Source organism: Sus scrofa, chromosome 13 (genome assembly GCF_000003025.6).
Source record: "Sus scrofa isolate TJ Tabasco breed Duroc chromosome 13, Sscrofa11.1, whole genome shotgun sequence".
NCBI classification, from domain to species: Eukaryota; Metazoa; Chordata; class Mammalia; order Artiodactyla; family Suidae; genus Sus; species Sus scrofa.
The window spans coordinates 82575819-82597700 of record NC_010455.5 but is presented as its reverse complement, the minus strand read 5'-3'; the positions used below and the strand labels follow the sequence as shown (position 1 = coordinate 82597700).

The 21882-nt window shown below is 43.6% G+C and overlaps 1 protein-coding gene across 2 annotated transcripts in view; it reads right to left on the bottom strand.

The window, feature by feature from the left end:
• The window catches only part of GRK7 (G protein-coupled receptor kinase 7), a 53086-nt gene extending 32989 nt beyond the window's left edge, over window positions 1–20097 (bottom strand). The window contains exons 1-2 of one of the 2 annotated variants that reach the window (XM_021068531.1): window positions 16777–20097; window positions 14551–14988 (exon numbers count right to left, since the gene is read on the bottom strand). In XM_021068531.1, coding sequence (XP_020924190.1) covers window positions 14551–14988; window positions 16777–17388 — 1050 coding nt within the window. In that variant the 5' untranslated portion in view covers window positions 17389–20097. 2 annotated transcript variants of the gene reach the window in all.

Below are 21882 nucleotides of genomic sequence, written 5' to 3'. Positions count from 1 at the left end.
GGACAGATCTGCACCCTGGCTCCTGAGAATAGCAGAGATCTAGCCCTGGCCAGTGGAATTGGTTATGTTTGGGTGAGTGACTTAACTTGTCCATTGACAATCTTCCTTGAGAATTTGAAGGGACTGTGTGTTCCTTCCTGTGTGTAAACACCTGTTCTCTTTCCACAGGATTGCTCAGTGGGGAGGATGTGCATGGAGCTGCCAGTGGCCTCCACGCAGGAGCCCCTGAGAGTGAGGGTGAGGCCGACACTGAGGAGAACAGAGCTGGGAAACACAGGGAGAGCCTCCCAGGGACACCATTCAGATGCTGGTGAGGTCAAGCCTCTGGGCTTCTTAGTTATGTAAACCATTAATTTCTTTCCTTTTTGGCCACCCCACGGCATATGGAGTTCCTAGGCCAGGGATTAGATCTGAACCACAGTTGTGGCCTAAGCCGCAGCTGCAGCAATGCCAGATCCTTAACCCACTATGTCAGGCCAGGGATCCAACCTGCATTCCAGTGCTCCCAAGATGCCCCCAATCCCATGGTACCATGGTGGGAACTGTTTAATTTCATTTTCTTAAGTAACTTTGTCTGGAAGGACCTTGACTGATAGCCCAGTAAATCATAGTAAAACATAATTTCATATGTTTATCTTTTTTCTTTTTTTGTCTTTTTAGGGCCACACCCGCGGTATATGGAAGTTCCCAGGCTAGGGGTCAAATGGGAGCTGCAGCTGTCGGCCTACACCACAGCCACAGCAACAAGGGATCTGAGCCACATTTGTGACCTACACCACAGCCCATGGCCACACTGGATCCTTAACCCACTGAGCGAGGCCAGTGATTGAACCCATGTCCTCATGGATACCAGTCCAGTTCATTACTGCTGAGCTACGATGGGAACTCCCCATATGTTTATCTTTAGAGATTACACATTTTTTTTCCCTTCAAATAATGTAATGACTATCTCATAGACTCAAGAAATGAAGGATTATTTAGAGGTTAAGGATGTCCTGGGCCTGCCTGAGACATTAGACACAGTGAGTCAGGGATTAGTCGGGGACAGGAAGCCAGGTCTCCTGCCTCCCAGGCCAGTGCTCTCAGGCACCCCCATTTCTCCCTGCCTGTAGGTCTCAGGCTTCTCAGCCCCGGGCAGAGCCACCCTCATCGTTTCTCCCTGAGTCCCTGCCCAACTACCAGCAGCCAGGGAGGCCCACGGGGCAAAAGGCACCACCTTTTAGAAGTGACTCCTTTCCCCCAACAAACGTGCCCTGAGGACAGATGTGGGTTTTGATGGTGCCGAGATGAGGTGGCTGAGTTCTGGATGTGAGACTCTTCAGCCCTCGGCTCTGCTTCAGCCCTCATTACCTCATGGTTGACTATCACGGTAGCTCCTTAAAGCCCCCCCACCCCCACTGTCCCGCCACTGCCCCTTTCTCCTCAATCTCTGCCTCTTTCTCCTTCAATTCATCATATGTAGTGCCAGAATCATCTCTTTAAAAAACCACTCTGTTCATGCCATTTTCCTGTTGAAAAACCTTCAATAGCTCCCTGCTGCCTAGAGAGCAATGTCCAAAGTACTTCACCTGCTGTCCTTACAACAACTTGACAGGGCCTGTGTCCCTCCAGGGAGGTCCAGCTCAGACCCAGGAAAGGGTTACCACTGGGAAGAATCTCATCCAGAATTCAACTAACAGCCTCAAGTTCTATTACAGAGACATACCTCGTTTTATTGTGCTTTGCAGACATTGCATTTTCTACAGTTTAGAGGTGTGTGGTAACCCTGCATCAAGCAAATCTGTTGCACCATTTTTCCATAGTAGTATTATTATTACTATTTTTATTATTGTCAGCTGCAGCATGCAGTGGCTTGATGTGAGGTCTCAGTTCCCAGACCAGAGATTGAACCCAGACCACATTGATGAAAGCACCTAACCACTAGACCAGCAGGAAACTCCCCACCAACAGCACTACTTTTTAATTAAGACATGCATAGTTTTTGAGACATAATTCTACTGAATACTTAGTAAACAATAGCATAGTATAAATATAACTTTTATATGCCTTAGGAAACCAAAAAATTTGTAGGCCTGGCTTTACTGTGGTGGTCTGGAACAGAACCCATAGTATCTCTGAGCTATGTCTGCAATAGGTAGTAGGTACTCTGATCCTTGTTGGGAAGGAAAACTTTGTCCCTCTATTGGGGCCCAGTACTTTTCTATCATCACCATTAATTTTGAGCCACATGGGAAGTCCATCATCACCATTAATTTTGATGCTTGGCTAATTTCTCTTTCTTTTTTTTCCACTGGCTACCTTCCTTTATTAACAGCTTGTATGAGGTTTTTTTATTTTTTGTTTTTTTTTTTAATCACTGTGGAACAAATTACCATACACTTAGTAGCTTAAAACCAAACCCATTTATTAGTTCTGTAGGTTTGGGCGCAACATGGAGGGGTTCTTCGGTCAGGATCTCACAGAGCCAGGGTCATAATATCTGCTGGGCTGCATCTGCATCTGGAGCTCCGAATCCTCTTCCAAGTTCGCCTCATTATGGCTGAATTCAGTTCACTGTGGCTGTAGGACTGAGGTCCTTGTTCCCAAGCTGGCTTCAGCCAAAGGCAGCTCTCAGCTCTGCAAACCACTACCTTCCTTGCTGTATGGTTCACTCCATCTTCAAAGCCAGCAATGGTGTTTTGAAGCCCTCTCAGGCTTTAAATTTCTGAGTTCTGCTGTCTCTGACCTCTTCACCAATTTTTAAAGGACTTTTATGATTAGGTCAGTCCCACTTGGCTAATTTCTCTTTTTTTGTTTGTTTTAGGTCTGCACCTGCAGCATATGGAGGTTCCCAGGCTAGGAGTAGACTTGAAGTTGTAGCTGCAGGCCTACACCACAGCCATAGCAATGCCAGATCCTCAACCCACTGAGCAAGGTCAGGGATTGAACCTGCAACCTCATGGTTTCTAGTCACATTTATTTCTGCTGCACCATGACGGGAACTTCTCTTTTTATTTTTTATTTTTGGACACAATGTGCAGCAGCTCAGTGTGTGATCTTTGTTCCCAGATCAGGGATCAAATTGGGGCCAAAGCAGAGTCCTAACCACTAGGCCACCGGGGAACTCCCTGACACAAACTCAACTGATGAGTAACCTTAATTGCATCTTCAAAAAAATTTTTTTTCTTTTTTAGGGCCACATGTATGGCATATGGAAGTTCCAGGGCTAGGGATCGAATCAGAGCTGCAGCCAGCCTATGCCACAGCCACAGCAATGCTGGATCAGAGCCGAGTCTGTGACTTACACCCTACCTCATGGCAATGCTGGATCCTTAACCCACTGAGCAAGGCCAGGAATCAAACCTGCATCCTGATAGACACTATGTTGGGTTCTTAACCCTCTAAGCCACAATGGGAACTCCCTTCAAAGTGCATTTTGCTTTATAATGTAATGTAATCATGGGATTGATATCTCATCATATTCACAGGTCTTGCCAATAATCAATGGGAGGATAATTATACAAGGGCAAGGGTCATTGGAGGTCATCTTAGAATTGTGCTTACCATACCACTGTAACAATTACTATCTGATTTTAATTCCTGTGTGAGTTAAGAAGCTGAATCAGATTTCCTCATCCTTGTCAATATTTCTTGCTGGGGGCTGGTGTGACAGATGCTGTCAGCTCACCCAACACCTAACCTTACCTCCCTTCTCCCTTATTATCCCCTACAATAGAGGCTGGAAAATGAAAAACAATTTTTCAGGCTCCCTTGCAGCCAGAGGTGAACAAGTAGCATGGTCCTGGCTAATGGGATATAAGCAGAGTATGTTAACATTGTTCCTTTCTCTACTTTTATTCCATCTTGGAATGTGTATTTGATGTTCAGAGTTGCAAAAGCCATCTTGAGACAGGAGGAAAAGACAAGGAGATTTCCACAGAGACCGTGGCACTGAAATTGTTGACAATCTAGTACTATTTACAAAAAAAAAAAACAAACAAACAAAAAAAAAAAACCAATCTTAGCTTACACAGGACTGAATGGGTAGCTGAATGAGAAGTATCTAGCCACATCTCCAAAGCCATGACACCTTGACTTCTCTGTAAGGGCTGCACAGAGTCCAGGCAGGTACCAATCTTCATAATCAGGGTGATTTTTCCTTTGCATCATCTTCATAATGTTCACAGTAATTCTTTATATAGTAGCTTGACATTAGAGCAATGTTAGTGGTTGCAGAAATCCTGTAGACATGTTCCTCTTCATTTCTTCCATGAAATGTTGTAAGTGTAATGACCTTAAATCCATTTGGGGGCCCAGTTATATGTGTGGGAAGTGCAGTAAATAGGAAACCGAGTGGCTCTTTTTAGCTACATAGAGGGTTTAACAGTGAAGGGGGGATATTTTCCTTTTTTCTTTCGTTTTAGGTCTCCTTCTTTTGGGAGTTTTACAATACTTTTTATTAAAGTACTGTTGATCTACAATGTTATGCCAATTTCTGCTGTACAGCAAAGTGTACCCAGTCATACACATGTATACACATTCCTTTTCTTATATTATCTTCCGTTGTGGTCTATCTCAAGAGACTGGATATAGTTCAATGCGCTATACAGCAGGACTTCATTGCTTATCCATTCTAAATGTAATAGTGTGCTTTTTATGGCTTCTAAAGTTGCTGACTCTTTTCCCTTCACCCTCCTGCTGGTCCCCTGGGCTTCAGAGGCCGGCCTGAGGACTGGGATATAAAGCTTCTTGGATGAGACAAGCAGTCTAAACCCAGAAGTTTGGTCTCATGGGACAAAGAGGGATTCAGGAAAGGCAAAAAGGGCCAGAGGTCTCAAGGCATAAACTTCCCCACCAACTGCATTGTTATACTGGACAATATTGAGAAAGCACAGAAAGTTTCCTGTGGATTCCAGTAAGGCCAGAGAGCTGGACACAGGAGCCACTGAAGGAACTGTCTTTAAAAAAGTCTCTGAGCCCTTGAACAGAGCCAGAAGAAGACTGAGAAGGGACTTACTAGAGACAGAGCCATGTCTCCTTGACCTCCAGCACAGTGGAGATGCACCACCAATTAGCATGATGCATCTGGGATGCTCAGAAGGAACACATCTCCTCTACATAATTGACAATCCAAATTCCAAATCTTGAATTAATACACATCTGTTTTTTCATGGATAGGCAGACATAGATTCATGACATTTCTCTTTTGCCATTCTCTCTCTCTTTTTTTTCTTTTGGTCTTTTTAGGATCACCCCTCTGACTTATGGAAGTTCCCAGCCTAGGAACTGAATTGGAGCTTAGATGCCAGCCTACACCACAGCCACAGCAATGCTGGATCCTTAATGCACTGAGTAAGGCCAGGGATTGAACTTGCATCCTTGTGGATACTAGTTGGATTGGTTACCACTGATCCATGACGGGAACTCCCACCACAGTCCTAGGGAGGCAAACACTCTGCCTCCTCCCTATCTCTCCCTCCCTGCACACCTCCCCCACTACACACACCCTTAGGAGACTGTGACACTGAAGTCCTCCATCCCGTTTCCACCTCTTCCTTGGTTTCTCCACCATCATTCAACCTCTTTGCTCCTATAGAACCAGCACTACCTCTCCTGACTCTTGTCTCAGCCTCTTACATCTCCACTCTCCCCACCTTAAAACTCTGTTCTTCTTCCTGTGTCCCCCTCTAGCAACCAGCCTCCCTCCTTCTTTAGGTTTGCTCTCTACTTCCAGGTCAATCCAACCTCTACCATGGGATTTTTTTTTTTTTCCCACTGTACAGCAAGGGGGTCAGGTTATCCTTACATGTATACATTACAATTACAGTTTTTCCCCCAACCATGGGATTTTTGACTTTGAAAACTGCTCTTCTTGAGGACACTGTGGTTTCCTGATTGTCACATCCTGCAGCCTCTTGGTAGCATGTAACAGTGCTAACTGTTCTCCTTCCTCAAATTCTCTTTCCCTTTGGCTCCTGTGACAGAGGCTGCCAGTTACCTGCTCCATAGCCTTACTTACTAACTAGAACTACCCCCTAACACACACACACACACACACACACACACACACACACACACACACACACACACACCAAAAAAGTCATCGATCAGCTTCCCTTGCAGATAGGACGGTCAGATAACAGTTCTAGCCAATGAGATTTCAGTGGAAGCTGTCAGATGGGTCTTCCAGAGAAGCTTCTTAAAGGGAGACATATTCAGTTCCTGTGTGTATACTCCTGACCCCTCCTCCTTTCTCCTGCCTGGGACATGGACCTAATGGCTTGAGCTACAGCAGCCATCTTGCAACACATAGAAAAGCTCAAAATCAAAAAGATGTTTATTCCATTATCCTGTAGCTGCAGAACTAATACCAGCCAGGCTTAGCCCCATACTACTTGTTACAGAAGAAAAATAATCCCCTCTCTTGTTTGATCCACCATTATTTGGGTTTTCCATAATTACACTGCTGAAATCAACCCCTAACTGATACAGCTCCCATGACTTGGACATTCCCATTCTACTTCTTTAATCTCTTCAAGGCCCCTCTTCTTCCACACTTCCTACATGTTGATGTTCCTGAGTTACCATCCCTGGTCCTCTCCCTCCACAGTTCCCCAAATGACCCAGTGGTGTCTGCTACTTCCCAAGCTACGATGATTCCAAATCCTAATGTGTAACCCAGATCTCCTTCCACAGCATAGACCTTTAGGTCTAAATGATCACCTGCCTGTCACATAGGAGCCTAATATACACTACACTCACAATTCAATTTGCCAGCTTTCCCGTAATTCTGCTCCTCCTTCTAGACTGGAGTCAGAGATACTCCTTATCCCTCACCCTAATATCCAGATGGTCCTGAAGTCCCATAAAGTGTCTTTCCAACAGCTCCAATTTACTCTCACTTCTTCAATCCTACTGTCTTATACAGGTCCCATCTCTCTTCCTGGGCCACTGTGTAAGTCTCCTAACTAATTCCTCTGCCTCTGCCTCCCATCTATAATGCAAATTGGTATTTTTTTTTTTTAGTCAAGGCATGCCATGGCCTGATATGGGACCTGATGTGGCATCTCAGTTCCTGGATCAGGGATTGAACCCAGGTCACAGAGGTAATTGCTAGACTACCGCAGAACTCTCCAATTTGGTCTCTTAAAAATACAAATCTAATCATGTTATTCCCTTTCTTAAAACTCTTCAATGGCTCCTAGTCCTTCACAAGAAAGAATTCCATTGCCTTTGCATGAGCCCTACACACCTTGTCAACACTCATTACATTATAGCCACATAAAATCACCTGCAGCTTCCCAAACTTGCCATGATTTTTCTTTACTTCCTTGCCTGATTGTTGTCTCTGCCTTGTAAGTTGGAAACTTTTCAAAAATTAAATTTAAGTGAATGTTTAGGAACCCGACCTGGGCCCTTGCCCTCCTGGGAATTCTCCCACCTTTGTGCACAGAAACTCATTAGTAAAGACCTGTCAGAATTCAAGAGATTTTGGGGGAGATGGGATTAAGATGGCAAAAATAGAAGGACCAGTGCTCACCTTCTCTCATAAAAACAGCAGAATTACAACCAAATGCAGAACAACCTTCAACCAAACAGACTGGAAACTTTCAAAAAGATATCCTACTCCAGAAGACAAAAAAAGATGCCACATCAAGACAGTAGGAGGGGCAATTATGTGATATAAGCAACGCCATACCTGCCAGGTGGGAAGCCCACAGACTGGAAAGTAACTGTATCACAGAGATTCATCTACAGGAGTGAGAGTTCTGAGCCCCACATTAAGTCCCAATGCCTGGGGATCTGGCACTGGGAGAAAGAGCACCTGGAGCATCTGACATTGAAGGCCAGTGGGGCATGTGCACAGGAGTTCCATAGGACTGGGGGAAATGGAGACCTCATTCTTGAAAGGTTCACATAGGCTTTCATGTGCACTGGGTCCCAGGGCAGGGTGGAGGCTCTGTGGGAGTCTGGGTTGGACCTGACTACAGTTCTTGGAGGATCTCCTGGGAAAACAGGGGGTGAATCTGATTCATTGTGGGGAAAGGAGGTTGGAGGCAAGAGTCTCAGGAGTATTCATCAGCATGTATTCCTCTGGAGGTGGCCATTTTGGAAGAATCCGGCCCTACCCATCAGCTCTGAGAAGCCTCAGGCCAAACAATAATCGAAGGGGGGTGGATCACAGCCCCACCCATCACTAAACTGGCTGCCTGAAGATTCCCCAGGCACACAGCCTCCTCTAATCTCGCTCAGAGACAAAGCCCCACCCACCAGAGGGATAAGAATCAGCTCCACCTACCAGCGGGCAGGCAGCAATCCCTTCCATCAGGAAGCCTACAGCAATCCCCTGTACCAACTTCAGCCACAAGGGGGGCAGACATCAGAAGTAAGAGAGGCTACAACTCTATTGTCTGCAAAAAGGACACCACACCAAAAACCTATAAAAATGAAAAGACAGAGAACTATAACTCAGATAAGGGAGCAAGAAAAAACCCAGAAAAACAGCTAAGTGATCTGGAGATTCTCAGCCTCCAGGAAAAAGACTTTAGACTGATGATAGTGAAGATGATGCAAGACATTGGAAACAGACTAGAGGCAAAGATTGATAATTTATAGCAAACATTGAGCAAAGAAACTTAAGTAAGCAGAGATACAAAATACAATAACTGAAATAAAAATTCATTAGAAGCAACCAACAGCAGAATACAAGAGGCAGAAGAACAAATAAGCGAGGTGGAGGACAGACTAGGGAAATCACTGCTGCAGAACAGAAAAGAGAAAAAAGATTGAAAACAAGTGAAGACAGTCTAAGAGAACTCTGGGACAACATTAAACACACCAACATCTGTATATAAGGGTGCCAGAAGGAGAAAATAGAAAGGGACAGAAAAAACATTTGAAGAAGTAACAGCCGAAAACTTGCCTAACATGGGAAAGGAACACTCACTCAAATCCAGGAAGCGCAACAAGTACCATATAAAATAAACACAAGGAGGAACACCCCAAGACACATATTAATCAAACTGACCAAAATCAAAGACAAAGAGAAAATACTGAAAGCAGCTAGGGAAAAGAAACAAATAACATACAAGGGAACCCCAATAAGGTTATCAGCAGATTTTGCAATAGGAACTCTGCAGGCCAGGAGGGAGTGGCATGATATACTTCACATGATTAAAGGAAAAAACCTCCAACCAAGATTACCTTACCCAGCAAGGCTCTCATTCAGATTTGAAGGAGTAAGCAAAAGCTAAGAGAATTCGGCAACACTAAACCAGCCTTACAACAAATACTAAAGGAACTTCTCTAGGCAGAAAATAAAAGACAGAAACCAGAAACAAAAATACCACAAATGACAAGGCTCACCAGTAAAGGTATATATCCAATAAAGTTACAAAATCATCCACACACAATTATGCCACCAAAATCAGATCACAAGAAGAGGAGGGTACAAATGCAGGACACCTGAGATGCATTTGCAATTAAGAGACCAACAACTTAAAACAATCTCATATATATAGAGACTGATATCAAAACTTCAGAGTAACTGCAAACCAAAAATATACAATTGACACACAAACAAATAAGAAAAATCAACTCAAAAAACAACACCAAAGATAGTCATCAAACCACAAGAGGAGAGAACAAGAGAAGAAGGGAAGAAAAAAGAGCAACAAAAACAAATCCAAAGAAATTAATAAAATGGCAATAAGAACATACATATCAAACATTACCTTAAATGTTAATGGACTAAACGCCGCAACCAAAAGACAGAGACTGGCAGAATGAGTACAAAAACAAGACCCATATACATGCTGTCTTCAAGAGACCCACTTCACTTCTAGGGACACATACAAATTGAAAGTGAGAGGATGGAAGAAAATTTTCCATGCAAACGGGAATCAAAAGAAAGCTGGAGTAGCAGTACTCATATCAGACAAAATAGATCTTAAAATAAAGAATATTATAAGAGACAAAGAAGGACATTACAAAATGACCCAAGGATCAATCCAAGAAGAAGATATAACAACTGTAAATATATATGCAACCAACATAGGATTATCTCAGTATGTAAGGCAACTGCTATCAACCTTAAAAGGAGAAACTGGCAATAACACAATCATAGTGGGGGACTTTAACACTCCACTACAGCAATGGACAGATCAACCAGACAGAAAATCAATAAGGAAACACAGGCCCTGAATGAAGCATTAGACTGGATGGACTTAACAGATATTTATAGGACATTCCATCTAAAAGCAACAGAATACACATTCTTCTGAAGCGCACATGGAACATTCCCCAGGATTGATCACATTCTCTGCCACAAATCAAGCCTTGATAAATTAAGAAAATTGAAATCATATCAAGCACCTTTTCCAACCATAACACTATATGACTGGAAATCAGTAACAAGAAAAAAACTGCAAAAAACACAAACATGTGGAGACTAAATAACATGCTACTAAACAACCAAGGGATCACTGAAGAAATCAAAGAGGAAATTAAAAAATACCTAGAAGCAAATGATAACAAAGATATGACACTCCAAAACCTGTGGGATGCAGCAAAAGCAGTTCTAAGAGGCAAGTTTATAGCAATACAAGCCTACCTCAGGAAACAAGCAAAAGCTCAAATAAACACCTAACTTTACGGCTAAAGCAACTAGAGAGAGAAGAACAGACAAGACTGAAAGTTAATAGAAGGAAAGAAATTATAAAGATCAGAGCAGAAATCAGTGAAATAGAAATGAAGAAAACCATAGAAAAGATCAACAAAATTAAAAGCTAGTTCTTCAAAAAGATCAACAAAATTGATAAACTCTTAGCCAGACTCATCAAGAAAAAGAGAGAAGGAGTTCCCATTGTGGTGCAGCAGAAATGAATCCAACTAGGAACCATGAGGTTATGGGTTCAATCCCTGGCCTCTCTCAGTGGGTCAAGGATCTGGCATTGCCCTGAGCTGCGGTGTAGGTCACAGATGCGGCTCAGATCTGGTGTTGCTGTGGCTCTGGGATAGGCTGGCAGCAACAGCTCTGATTAGACCCCTAGCCTGGGAACTTCATATGCCATGGATGTAGCCCTCAAAAGACAAAAGATAAAAAAAAAAAGAAAAGAAATACAAAGGATCATAAGAGACTTCTATATGCAACTATATGCCAATAAAATGGAAAACCTAGAAGAAATGGACAAATTCTTAGAAAAATGCAATCTTCCGAGACAAAACCAAGATGAAATAGAAAAGATGAATGGACCAATCACAAGAACTGAAATTAAAACTGTGATTAAAAAACTTCCAACAAACAGAAGTCCAGTTCCAGATGGCTTCACAGGCGAATTTTAGCAAACATTTAGAGAAGGGCTAACACCTATCCTTCTGAAACTATTTCAAAAAATTGCAGAGGAAGGAACACTCCCAAACTCATTCTATGAGGCCACCATCACCCTGACACCAAAGCCAGACAAAGATACCACAAAAAAAAGTACAAGCCAATTTCACTAATGAACATAGATGCAAAAATCCTCAACAATATACTAGCAAACCACATCCAACAATACATTAAAAGGATTGTATATCATGGTCAAGGGGGATTTATCCCAGGGATGCAAGAGTTCTTCAATATCCGCAAATCGATCAGTGTGATACACCACATTAACAAACTGAAGAATAAAAACAATATGATCCTCTCAATAGACACGGAAAAAGCCTTTGACAAAATCCAACACCCATTTCTGATAAAAACCCTTCAGAAAGTGGGCATAGAGGGAACCTACCTCAACATAAGAAAGGCCATATATGACAAATCCACAGCAAACATCATTCCCAATGGTGAAAAGCTGAAAGAATTCCCGCTAAGATCAGGATCATGCCACTACTCTTCAACATAGTCTTGGAAGTCCTAGCCATAGCAATCAGAGAAGAAAAAGAAATAAAAGCAATCCAAATTGGAAAGGAAGGAGTAAAACTATACTTATTTGCAGATGACATGATACTATACCTAGAAAATCCTAAAGATGCTATCAGAAAACTGTTAGAGCTCATTGATGAATTTGGCAGTCACAGCATACAAAAATCAACACACAGAAATTGACTGCATTTCTATATACTGACAATGAAAGATCAGAAAGAAAAATTAGGGTAGAAACCCTGTTTACCATTGCATCAAAAAGAATAAAATACTTAGGAATAAACCTACCTAAAGAGACTGAAGACCTGTACTCTGAAAACTATAAGGTGCTGATGAAAGAAATCAAAGATAACACAGATGGAAAGACATACCATGCTCTTGGATTGGAAGACTCAATATTGTCAAAATGACTATACTATCCAAGACAATCTACAGATTCAATGCAATACCTACTGAATTACCAAGGACATTTTTCACAGAACTTGAATTAAATATTTTTAAAGTTTATTTGGAAGCACAAAAGACCCAGAATAGCCAAAGCCATCCTGAGAAAGAAAAGTGGAGCTGGAGCAATCAGGTTCTCAGGCTCTCTGACTTCAGACTGTACTATAAAGCTAGAGTCATCAAAACTGTATGGTACTGGCACAAAAACAGAAATGTAGATCAGTGCAACAGGATAGGAAGCCCAGAATTCAACCCACACACCTACAGTCAACTAAATCTATGACAAAGGAGGCAGGAATATACAATGGAGAAAAGACAGCCCCTTCAATAAGTGGTATTGGGAAAACTGGAGAGCCCCATGGAAAAGAATGAAATTAGAACACTCCCTAACACCATACACAAAAAGTAATTCCAAATGGATTAAAGACCTAGACATAAGACCAGGTAGTATAAAACTGTTAGAGGAAAACATAGGCCAAACACTCTGACATAGACGACAGCAACATCTCAGATCCACCTCTTAGAGTATTGACAATAAAAACAAAAATAAACAAATGGGACTTAATTTAAGTTTCTGCACAGCAAAGGAAACCCTAAACAAAACAAAATGACAACCCACAGAATGGAAGAAAATATTGCAAATGAATCAACTGACAAAGGATTAATCTCCAAAATTTATAAACACCTTCTGTAGCACAACACCAAAAAAACAAACAACCCCATCAAAAAATGGGCAGAAGATCTAAACAGACAGTTTTCCACAGAAGACATACAGATGGCCAAAAAACACATGAAAAGATGTTCAACATCACTCATCATTAGAGAAATGCAAATCAAAACTACGATGAGGTACCACCTCACACCAGCCAGAATGGCCGTCATCAAAAAGTCTGCAAATAATAAATGCTGGAGAGGGTGTGGAGAAAAAGGCACTCTGTTACACTATTGGGGGGAATGTAAATTGGTGCAATCACTGTGGAAAACAGTATGGAGATTCCTCAGAAAGCTTAAAATAGAACTACCATTTGATGCAGTAATCCCACTCCTGGGCATCTATCCAAAGAAAACCATGACTTGCAAAGACACATGTACTCTGATATTCATTGCAGCACTATTTGCAATAGTCAAGACATAGAAACAACCTAAATGTCCATTGACAGAGGAGTGGATAAAGAAGAAGTGGTATATATACACAATGGATTATTACTCAGCCATTAAAAGGAAAGTGATACCAGCATTTTTAGCAACATGGATGGACCTAGAAATTATCATGCTAAGTGAAGTCAGACAGCGAGAGACCAATATAATATGCTGTCACTTACATGTGGAATCTAAAAAGAGGACACAATGAACTTCTTTGCAGAATAGATACTGACTCAGAGACTTTGAAAAACTTATGGTTTCCAAATGAGATGGGTTGCAGGGTGGGGGGATGCACTGGGAGTTTGGGATGGAAATACTATAAAATTGGGTCGTGAGGATCATTGTAGAACTATAAATGTAATAAAATTCATTGAGCAATTAAAAAAAGAATTGGAGAGGTTTGTATTGTTCACATAACATAGTGCATAATTATAATTCCCTTTTGAATCAACGAATTCTCTGCAAGTCACTTTGAACCAAATTGATCAAAATAAACATTAATTGCCTTTATTGTCATGTATATATCTTTTCACTTAAAATGTCACCTCTTTCCAATGTAAAACAGTCCTCCATTCTGCACTCAACAAGAAAGGAGATATTTACTTCAATATGCTAAGGGTTAGGGTTTCTTCTTTTTTCTATCCTGTTAAAATTTACCTCCTAGAATTCTAGAATTTTAGGGTGTAGCCCCTAAAATTTTCCAGAAAAGAAAACCAAGGGTCTATTGACTCAGGAACATGGCACCAGGGAGGTGGTTATAGGTGGGACATACCTAGATCCTGGCTGTGGATTCAGGCCTTGCCATCTCATCGTGAAGGCACAGACCATCTTCAGCTCACAAAGAAGACTCCCCTCTGCTTCCGATGGGAGGAGAGCAAAGTAGCCCCCACATAGCCAGTTAAGCTAATCCTCTTATACCACTCCACTTAAGGCAAGATGACATAAGGGCTTTAGGAACGAGGAATTAGAAGCCTTAAATCCAAGGATCTTTCTACCCTGGGAATAGAACAGCCCTCTCCTCTCCTCTCCTCTGTGACTCTGTGTCCCACCCTTGGGGCCAGTGGAGGGCCACTCACCCTCTGGGTAACGGGCTTGCCATCCTGGATCTGCACGGCCAGCCCCAGGTCAGACAGTCTGCAGTTGCCGAGGTCATCGAGAAGCACGTTCTCAGGCTTCAGGTCCCGGTAGACGATGCCGAGGGAGTGGAGGTGCAGCACGCCGCACGTCATCTGGGCCGAGTAGAAGATCACCCTGTTCATGTCCAGGCCCCGCTCGCCCACGCTGTAGATGTGGAACTTGAGGTCTCCCCCATTCATCAGGCTCATCACCAGGCAGAGATGGGACTTGCTCTCAAACGCATAGGCCAGAGACACAACGAAAGGGCTGCTGACCTTCTCCAAGATTTCCTTTTCTGAGAGAGCCATCTTCTCGCCACTCTTCTTCTTCAGCCGCTTCTTGTCCAGTTTCTTACAGGCATACATCTTACCAGTGTTTTTCACCTGGACAGCACATACCTTAAAGAGAAAAGGAAAGGGAGAGAAAGAGGTAGAAGCAGACAGCACTGCAGGAGGAAGGGGAGACAGTGATACAGGGGTGAAGGGGCAGAAGTCAGCCAAAGTGGAAAGACAGCAGGCTTCTGAGAAAGGAGGAGCTGTGAGTAAGAAGGGGCTGGGACTGCAGTGAGGTATCGCTTCATGCTCAGTAGGTGGGCTGTAATTTTTTTTTTTCAGCCACACCGAAAGCATATGGAAGTTCCTGGACCCAAGACTGAATCCAAGCCAGAACCGCAACCTATGCCACAGCTGCAGCAATGCCATATTCTTAATCCACTGCACTGGGCTGGGGATCAAACCAGTGCCACCACAGAGACTAGCTGGATCATTAACCTACTGGGCCACAGTGGGAACTCCCTGTAATTTTCTTTTTTTTTTTTTAAGGAAAAATAACAAGGGCTGACGGAGATGTAGAGAAATTAAAACCCTCATGTCTTGCTGGTGGAAACTTAAAACTTGGAAGAGTTTTGGTGATTCCTCAAAAAGTTAAGCACAGAATTGCCCTAAGGCCTAGCAGTTCCCCTAGACACTATTCACAGCAGCGCTATTCACAATAGTCAAAGGTGGAAACAAACCACCTATCCATCAGTAGATGAATGGACACATGAAATACAGTATTCCCATACAATGGAATGTTATTCAGCCGTAAAAAGAATGAAGTACTGATACATGCTTCAACATGAATGAACCTCCAAAATATTAAGTAAGTCAGACACAAAAGCCAGATACATATTGTATGACTCCATTTTTGTGACACATCAGAATAGGCAAATCGGAAAGCAGACCAGTGGTTGCCAGGGGCTAGGTGATGGGGCGAAAGGGGAATAACTGTTAATGGCTATAGGGGTGATGAAAATATCTTGGAACTAGATAGAGATGATGGCTATATAAAACTGCAATGTGCTAAATTAAACTGTACAATTCAAAATGATTAACGGTTAATCTTCTGTGAATTTTACCTCAAAGATTTTTCTTTTCTTTTTTATGGCTGTACTCGAGGCATTATGGAAGTTCCCAGGCTGGGGTCGAATCGGAACTACAGCTGCTGGCCTGTGCCACAGCCACAGCAATGCATGATCCTTAACCCACCAAGCGAGGCCAGGGATTGAACCTGAATCTCATGGTTCCTAGTTGGATTTGTTTCTGCTGGGCCACAATGGGAACTTCTCAAAGATTTTTTTCTACTTAAAAAAAAAAGAAAGCTGAGCATAGCAATGATGCAAAATAGATTCTAGGCTTTACTTCCCAATGAGTGTTTTCTTAAATAGCTGAAATTTTTCTCAGATTATCTCCATTACCACAATTAATCTCCCATCCTATGTTGCTGTCATTCACCAACTGGGCATTTCAGTGTGTCCTGCCTCGGGTAGACCTCATGATAAATATTCTTGGCCTGTTCCACGTTTCGTCTGTTTTCCTATACCATTCTCATTTTATTTCATGTGGTGACCAGAAAAAAGAGATGAGAGCAAGCTAGGAATCCCCCCCACCCCTGGCTTTTTTTTTGCTCTACCTGAGGCATATGAAAGTTCTGGGTCAGGGATCGAATCTGAGCCAAAGCTGCAGCAACACCAGAACTTTAAGTTACTGTGCCACTACTGGAACTCCTAGGAATTCTTTCTCCACAGGTGACACTAAAATTAGTTATTAGTAGGTTCCCTTGAGATTAAACAAGAAAAAAATAGGCAAAACAAAACTCTATTATGCAGTATATTTCGTCTTCCAGCCTGGCCATGCTGAGATACTTACCTCCCCAAAACCACCTTTCCCCAGCACCCGGAACTCCTCAAAGTACTTGTCTGACACCGGCTGCATCTCAAAGACTTTCCATTGCAGAAACTTGTCATAGAAGGGGCTGACCAGGAACTCTCGAAAGGGCTGGTCCTGTAAGAAGGCCATGGCCTCGGCCTTGGCCTGCTCCACCAGGGATGCTCGCTCCTCATCAGTGGTGGCCGCTTGGCACTTGGTGACCAGAGCTGGGCTGAGGAAGGAGTGTGGTTGCCCCGGGTTTGGGGCAACTGCACAAGTTGCCACCAGCGCCTGCAGTGTGCTACCCTTGGCGGGACCCTCTTCCGCCAGCTCCCAGCTCTGCACCTCCTCCAAGAAGCCCATGGCCTCCTGGTAGGCGGGCACGGTGGCTAGGAAGTCCCGGAAGAGACGGCGGCCGATGGGCTGCTGCTCACATAGGCTGTTGAAGTCGGCGGGCATCGCCTGGCGGAGCTGCTCGCAGCTCTGCGGCCCGGGAAGCATCAGGCTCCGGCGCCGACGCTGTAGCTCCTTGCTGTCTGCGTCGGAGGTCTTCCGGGCCTGCAGGTAGGCGGTGTTGGCGATCAGGTTGTCCAGGCCCCCCATGTCGACCATGGCTGAGCACCGAACGTGCTCCCCTGGCACAGATCAAGAAGGATGGAGGGTTGCAGCGGGGAGGCGCTCAGGTCCCGGGACTAGCTGGCTGCTTTCCGTTCCAACCAAGATGCAGAAACTTCCAGGGGATTTACAGCAAGTCTTCTGGTCGGCGGGTGGGACTGGTGGAGGGTGAGGAAAGAGGTTTCTCTTCTAAGAAGCTTTGCTGGCTATGTATAGCCGGCCAGGGAAGGGCGCATCACAGGTCACCCAGCAAGCCTATAGCAGCCTGCAACACCTGCTGGGTCTACATGAGCATCATGGGACCTTTCTCATACACACCTGCTCCCTGAATCCACCCAGCTACCAATTTCCAAAGGAAAGGAATCCTAATAAGGTGGCACGTTATTTGTTGCTGTTAGCAGTATTTTCAGCTGTGTCTGATTTTATGTGTTTCCCAGCAGGTGCAAGCTATGTAAACTCCTAGGAATAACAGGTCAGCAAGTGGAACTGGGAAAAGGTTTTCTTCCTTGTGTCTAACAGCCTGACACAGAGCGGATTACAGCAGGGGATGCTCTGAGCTATGAGTCCTGAGACTTGTTCCCAGAGGTCCTTGGGGACCAAGTGGTGGCCCTCAGAGTGGGCTGGGGCTCGCCCACTGTCAGTGGAACCCTCAACAGGCTGCAAAGATCCTCCAGCCTTGGCTTTCTTAGTTCTGAGGAATCTGTGGTGGGAAGTACCTGATTATTAAATAAATAAAGCTACCATGAACATTCACCAACAAATAAGTAAATAAATAAAAATGAAGTACCCGATTTAATGAGGGGGGTGACCTTGATCCAAAACATCCCATGAAGTGACATCAGCAGGAAAATCATACCACTTCACAGCATGGGGTCGAGACCGTTCCAAGGGCACAAGCCTAAAAAGGGGGATCTGAAGGCGAAGGAGCCATGTGTGGAGACCCCAAGCAGTGAAACTCCAGGTATGGCCCCTGGACATCTCAGCCCAGGCTCTCTCACGAAGCTGGGAAGCTTCCCTCCATGGAGATCCCTCAGAGCTTCCCCCCACCTCAGACCACGACCTCATAAGGAACAGAAATTGGTTTAGACAGAGATCAGGCTAAGAATCTCTGCTCCAAAAATAACACTTGTGTCCTACAGGGAAAGAATACTCGGGCTTTTTCTTCACAAAGCAAGGCTAAGACAGTTTAAAAACAAAGTCATTCAGTATTATGCCAGAGTGTTTAAAAGGGTAAAAAGAAAGAGAGGGAGGAGGGGGAAGAAAAAGCTGGTCAGTCTTTTTCCAAACAAACAACCCCTAGCACACACTCTGTGAAAACATCATCATGACGGCCTTGGTCTGCCTGACAGAGCCTGCCGACTGTCCCCCAGCACAGATACACACTTGACCTCACGCTGCCAAGAATTATGTAATGAACTCGTGGGTGCCCTTTGGCTTTGCACTGCTGCACTGTAGATCGTCAGCCCAATGGCAGAGATGGGAGATCTGCACAAGTGACCACTGCTCGGACCGGTGCCATCTGCCTTGAAAGCCATACAAGAAAGCCTTGTCCTTTTTGTTGTTCTTGATATGTCATCCTGGGGCCCACATTTCCGAGTAGTGAAAAATCAGTCTGGGAATCTCTCTGGAGGAGGAAATGCCTTTTCCCGTGGTTTTTACGACTACAGGGCAGAACTTTGAGAAAATGGTAGAATTGTCATCACATCACTATTTAACTCTATCACTGAAAAAAGAATGTTTTTCACTGATGATCAGATCTGCTGTGAACTGCTTGGTTCCACTCACACTGATACTTTCTTTTATCCCTGAGTAATCACTTAACCCAGCACTGTCCAATAGACATATGCAAAGCCACATATGGATTTTCAGATTTTCTAGCAATCATATTAAAAAAGTGAAAAGAAACAAGTGAAATTAACTTAAAGATGTATTTTACTTGGCCAAACATATGCAAAACATTATCATCTCAACATGTAATTGATATAAAAATTGCTAATCAGATGTATTTTACATCCTTTTTTGTCTCCTGGGTTTTTGGAACCTGCTTGGTATTTTACATTTACACATTTCAGTTCAAACCAGGCACATTTCAAATGCTCAGTAGCCACATCTGGTCAGCGGCTACATTGTTGGGCAGCACAGACTTAACCTTCTTGGAGAAGAATTTTTAGGTCACCCCGAGGCATATGGACATTCCCTGGATCAAATCCGAGCCTGAGCATCAACCTACACCACAGCTGCAGCAATGGCATCTCCTTAGTCCACTGCACCAAGCCACAGATGGGACCTGAGCTTCCGCAGAGACAAGGTGAATCATTAAACCACTGCGTCATAGCAGAAACTCCCAGACTTACCCTTCTTCATGTAGCTTTGTTGTTCATAAGTAAGAGAAAGTCTTACTTTTGCTTTTTTTCCTAATAAGTAATACTACAGACTATTTGGGTAAAAAAAAAACCTCAATAATTAAAAATAAAATGACTGATATTAGATAATATTTGATACAAAGCATAGAAGTTATAAAATGATTATATGTCAACTACTGGCAATTTTAGAGTACCATTACTTAAAGTTTTACCCACCTGAAAAAATAAGTCTATTTAAAATGGAACACTTGGGAATTCCCATTGTGGCTCAGCAGAAACGAATCTGACTAGCATCTACGAGGATGCAGGTTTGATCCCTGGCCTCACTCAGTGGGTTAAGGATCTGGTATTGCCGTGAGCTGGAGGTCAAAGACATGGCTTGGATCCAGTGTTGCTGTGGCTGTGGCATAGGCTGGCAGCTGCAGCTCTGATTCAACCCCTAGCCTGGAAACTTTCACATGTGGCAGGCAGGGCCTAAAAAGCAAAAATAAAAAAAAAAAATTTAAAACATGGAACACTTTACGTAATTACTAACAATTAGGGTCCAGGGCTTTTCTCAATTTGATGAAATAGTAATTATAGACCCAATTAAAGAACAGCACTGAATCCTTAGCTTATAAGCAGAGCTAAGTGCTACCCACATTCGGGGTACCCTGCATTAGCAGCGAAAAGTATCAGAAATCTTGGATTGGAAATGGGGCCCCATGTTTATAAACACTACCTCCAGCACTGCTTGGGAGACCTCCTGTCTCTAGAAAGTCCTAGCTGTGTGACCTTCAGCCAATTAACTTCTCTGAGCCTAAGTCTCATTATGGGAAAACAGAGATAATGTTGACTTTTTTTTTTTGGCCACACCTGTGGCATTCAGAAGTTACTGAGCCAGGGATCAAACCCTTGCTAAAGCAGCAACCTGAGCCACAGCAGTGACAATGCTGGATCTTTAACCCATTGCACCACAGCAGGAAATCCTTAAAGAGTTATTTATGAGATATATGTTCTTAGATTTTATTTAATGAATTAATTTATTTATCTTTTCTATGGCTGCACCTGCAGCATATGGAGATTCCCAGGCTAGGGGTCTAATCAGAGCTGCAGCCGCTGGCCTACCCCACAGCAAAGTGGGATCCGAGCCACATCTTCAATCTACACCACAGCTCACGGCAACGCCAGATCCTTAACCCACTGAGCGAGGCCGGAAATCGAACCTACAACCTCATGGTTCCTAGTGGGATTCGTTAACTACTGAGCCACAACGGGAACTCCTGTTCTTGGATTTTAAAATGCTCTGATATTGTGTGCTTTTCAGAGTGTGATCCTAGGACAGACATCAAAGCAGCACCAAGGAATGGGTGAGAAATGCAAAGTCCTGGGCTCTCCCTCCAGACCTCCTGAGTCAGAGGCCCTCCTGAGTCAGAAGCCCAACTCTGTGTTTTGCCAAGCCTTCCAGGTGATCTAATGTGCATGCTCAAGTTTGAGAACACAGGCTTAAAGAAACAAACCTTTTGTTGATCACTTTCCTCCCACCTGCTGCCTCTCCAGAGGGCTCCCAACCTCACCTGGTTTTTGCTGATTGTTGCCTCCCAGCAGACATTACGCCAGAAGCCTCAAAACTGGGAGCAATCCAGGCATTTCTTGGCTCTGAGAGGCCTTGCCTCACCTCCCCCGAATCATGTGCACTTTGTGCTTCTGACCACTTTCTGTCTCCTGTCATAGCTATTTATGAAGCTGCTTTATCTGTCTTATGAGATGTGGCCACTGCCCCTTTACCCACGGTAAAAGTACCTAGTGTTTGTTTTCTACTTGGTAAACCGAAACCAAAACAAAACAAAACAAAACAAACAAACAAAAACAGACCTCAAAACCCATAAATAAAAAATAAATAAAATGCTCTGATGTCTACAACATCTGAAATGCAAAGAACATTTAAAAAAATGTTTAGGAGTTCCCTTGTGGTTCAGTAGAAATGAATCTGACTAGTATCTGTGAAGAAGCAGGTTCGATTCCTGGCCTCGCTCAGTGGGTTAAGGATCTGGCGTTGCCATGAGCTGTGGTGTAGATGGCAGACTCGGCTGAATCCTGTGTTGCTGTGGCTGTGGCGCAGGCCAGCAATTGTAGCTCCTATTAGACT